This window comes from Lepidothrix coronata, unplaced genomic scaffold (assembly GCF_001604755.1).
Source record: "Lepidothrix coronata isolate B3197 unplaced genomic scaffold, Lepidothrix_coronata-1.0 Scaffold1241, whole genome shotgun sequence".
Taxonomy (NCBI): Eukaryota; Metazoa; Chordata; class Aves; order Passeriformes; family Pipridae; genus Lepidothrix; species Lepidothrix coronata.
In genome coordinates, this window is record NW_016691421.1 from 1 (window position 1) to 3,936 (window position 3,936).

At 39.4% G+C, this 3,936-nt stretch overlaps 1 protein-coding gene across 1 annotated transcript; it reads left to right on the forward strand.

The window, feature by feature from the left end:
- Positions 1-680: 680 nt before the first annotated feature.
- Positions 681-1,775, forward strand: INHBA (inhibin beta A subunit; the record flags this gene model as incomplete). The annotated part of the gene is made up of 1 exon (XM_017840214.1): positions 681-1,775. A coding segment is annotated over one exon (932 nt), but the record flags the coding sequence as incomplete, so codon positions are not given.
- Between the last annotated feature and the right edge of the window lie 2,161 nt (positions 1,776-3,936).

Consider the following 3,936-nt stretch of genomic DNA (forward strand, 5'->3'; position numbering starts at 1 on the left):
AGAAACACCTCCTCACCATCACAATCATCATCATGACATCTCAGCAAGTTGATACAATTATGCCAGAGAACCATCCCCATAATTATACAGTTCTTTAGCTCATTTCTCAATGTATTCACCATTACTATAATCACTGCAAGTACAGTATGTTAAATTAAGAACAGGATCTACAGCTAACATCTCACGGGATGAAGAATCTGCCTGCTGCAGTTCTGCAATTCTTTACAATATAACTCTGCAAAACTCTTAAAGCTGAGGCTCATATTTTAGTGTCTGTTTGTTTTTGAAGCAATTGACACTTAAAACTAATTTTAAGATGCATATGAAGAATGGCTTTTTATGGACAGAGAAAGGGTAAACCTCTTCCCCACATAATTACCAAAATATTGCTAAAGAATTGGCAGGACTGGACCTCATTTCCTAACCAGCTATTAAGTGCAGATTTTTATGCGTATGATATATATGGACTGCCATCATAAAGCATTTTTGCCTTTCAGTTAACAGTGATCACAAAGACAGATTAGGCAAATGAACTCTTAGCAGCCACTCATGCTTATTTGTCATAAGATGCTTTACAATAATGACTATATTGAACCATAAAAATTTAGAAAGTAGCAACCTAGGGAACTTCATGCCTGTAGCAAAAGTTAACAGAAGTCTCTTTAACAGAATGTAAGCAGACATACTAACAAGTTCTTCCTGTCTATTTCCATTTACTAAATCAGGCACAGCCAAGAAAATGTTGCACTTTGAGATTTCAAAGGAAGGCAGTGAATTGTCACTGGTTGAACATGCTGAAGTGTGGCTCTTCCTGAAGGTCTCCAAAGCCAACCGGAGCAGGACAAAAGTCACCATCCGCCTCTTTCAACAGCAGTGGCAACCAAAAGGCAACTCTGAAGGAGCAGAAGATATGGAGGATGGGAGGCTGAAAGGTGAAAGGAGTGAGACTTTGATTTCGGAAAAGGCAGTGGACACCCGTAAGAGCACTTGGCACATCTTTCCTGTCTCCAGCAGTGTCCAGAGACTCCTGGACCAAGGCAAGAACTCTTTGGATGTGCGGATTGCCTGTGACCTATGCCAAGAGACTGGAGCCAGCCTGGTGTTACTGGGCAAGAAGAAGAAAAAGGAAGATGATGGGGAAGGGAAAGAAAAGGAACCTGGAGAATTCACAGGAGAAGAGGAAAAAGAGCAATCGCATCGGCCCTTCCTGATGATGCTTGCTCGGCACTCAGAGGACCGCCAGCACAGGCGGCGGAGACGAGGCCTGGAGTGTGATGGCAAAGTCAACATCTGCTGCAAGAAGCAGTTCTTTGTCAGCTTCAAGGACATAGGGTGGAGTGACTGGATCATTGCTCCTACAGGTTATCATGCCAACTACTGCGAAGGAGAGTGCCCCAGCCATATAGCAGGCACATCTGGTTCATCATTATCTTTCCACTCCACTGTCATCAACCATTACCGCATGCGGGGCCATAGCCCCTTTGCCAACCTCAAGTCATGTTGTGTGCCCACCAAGCTGCGGCCTATGTCCATGCTCTACTACGATGATGGCCAGAATATCATTAAGAAAGACATACAGAATATGATTGTGGAGGAGTGTGGCTGTTCGTAGACTCGTGTATGCGCAAAACCCTTCTCATTGGGAAGAAAATGTACCAAAAGCCCAAGAAGAGGAAAGACCAGACATGGTATAACCTTTTTTGAATGAAACAATCATCAGAAATAAAAGCAAAAACAAAAGAGAGAGAGAAAAGAGAGAGAGAAAAGGAAAAAAAAAAAAAAGACTAATGAAGGATTAGAGAAGACTTCAGATATAAAAAAGGAAGAAAGCTTCATGAACCCGGGCTTGAATAAGATGCATCTGAACAGCGGTATGGGTTGGGGATTTCCCCTTCCTTTCAGTATGCTCCTTGTCTTATTACATAGTATACTAAACATTAGTTATTACTAGGGGAGTTTTGTTCCCTCCCTTAGTTACCCATCAGCTGAAGCCATGGTAGCAGCTCATTTGACTTGCATCAATTTGGACAAAGTCCAAAATGTCATTGAAAAGCCATGTGTATGATCAATACAGTCACTAGCGCTTTCCCCCTGCATTTACAGAGAAACTGAATAGGTGTGTAGTGTTTGTGTGTATATGTATATGGCTATGTATTTATATACATATCTATACATACAGACACTATACACATACATATACTTAACATTGATCAAGAACAACAATGTGCAGGTGTATACACCTTCATCTTCTGCACTACATTTATAAAAAAAAAAAAGGAAAAAGGAAAAAAGAAAAACGAAGAAAAAAACAGAATAAAAAATGAATGAAAGAATAAAAGTTACATTCTGTAAAGGTGCTTACAATGTTAGAACTATGCAACCTAGTTGGTTTGAAACTGTTTACCTGCAAGAGAAAGAAAAAAAATCAGAGAGACTTTTTTTAAATGGAAGTAACTTGTTTTAAAAAAAATTCTTTGGTGAGAGATACTTGAAAGGAACATGTTTGTCCAGTTACTGGAGTCAAACATTTCTATATTTTGTAAAAAAAATTTTTAATCGTTTACTATTTGCACTACAATGGTGTCTGACCTGTCTAATCCTTATTTAACAAATATTTGCAAGGGAGGGTGGTTGGGTGTGGGAGGGGTTGAGAGCTGCACTTATTGTGAGCTATACAAGAACTGCTACAGCACACAAAATAGCTATTTTTATTATTATAATAATTATTTTTATTTTGTACCTTAAAATGAATAGACACATACACCAAAGACATTTGTGCGAGCCTCTAAAAAGTCTGTTTGTGGTTGGTACCATTCACTTGTAATAAGTTAGGGTTTGAATTAGGGGTCAGTGGATTGATTACATTCAGGCTAGAATCTCTGTTAACCAGTTAAATTCAAATAGTGCCCTCAACAGAAAATTGCCATGTAAAGTAAGCCCAGAAAATCTCTGAGATTTGGATCCAACGTGCTCGGATCTGAGATACATCTAAGCATAACTGTACTCTTTTGTATGTACAACACTAAACTTGGCCCAGATGCACAGCAACTGTGCATTGTTGGGAAACAACTTTGTCCAAGGGATATACATATATATAGAGATAGATATTTCTGTATGTACATATGTATGTATACACAAGGTATAAGCACTTCTGGCTTCATTTTACTGCTCTTAAAACAATGAATGTTTGTGTGCAAAGCACAGTATGTTATAAGATTGTTTGTTTCTTACTGCCAAGTGGGAGGCTACATGTTCAAAATTGGTACTTGTGTGAGAGAAACCTAAAGTACTGGTATACACTTAGAAAGTGTTGATGTAAAGTTGCAAGCAGCTTTGGGCCCTTTCCACCATTGCCCCTGCAAATATACAGAAAAAGGCAGTTGTGGTAGGATTTCTGTTTGAAATGCAGTCTTTGCCAAAAGACTGGTGTCTCAACCACCACCCTCTAGCATGACAACTCTTAATGGGTTTGCACATCACCTGTAAGACCTAATGTTCAGTGTCAACACCTAACCTGAAGGGTCCAACCCGTAGGGCATAGGTAGATAGTTGTTGTTTTTTTTAAATTTTTCGCTGTCATATTTAAAAGAATGTTAAACTTACAACATTTGTCTTTGGGTAGGGGGAGATGATAAGAGAGAATGGGAGAAACCTTTAGGCCCTGTTTACACTGAGTTTGATAACCCTGAGCCTGAAGCTTCAGACTCTCATAAGTTTGCTGAACCAAGACCCTGTTAGCTGGCTTCTGACGGGACAGGCTTCAAAATACCTCTCACGGAAAGAAGCACTAACGTGGCTCCCCAACTTGTTAAGAGCACAGTCTGTTAAAAAAAAAAAAAAAAAAAAAAAAAAAAAAAAAAAGAAGAAAAAAGATAGCACAGTATAACCCAGTCACATTGGCTAGGGATAGTGTGTTAGCACCTTCATCGCAAGAAC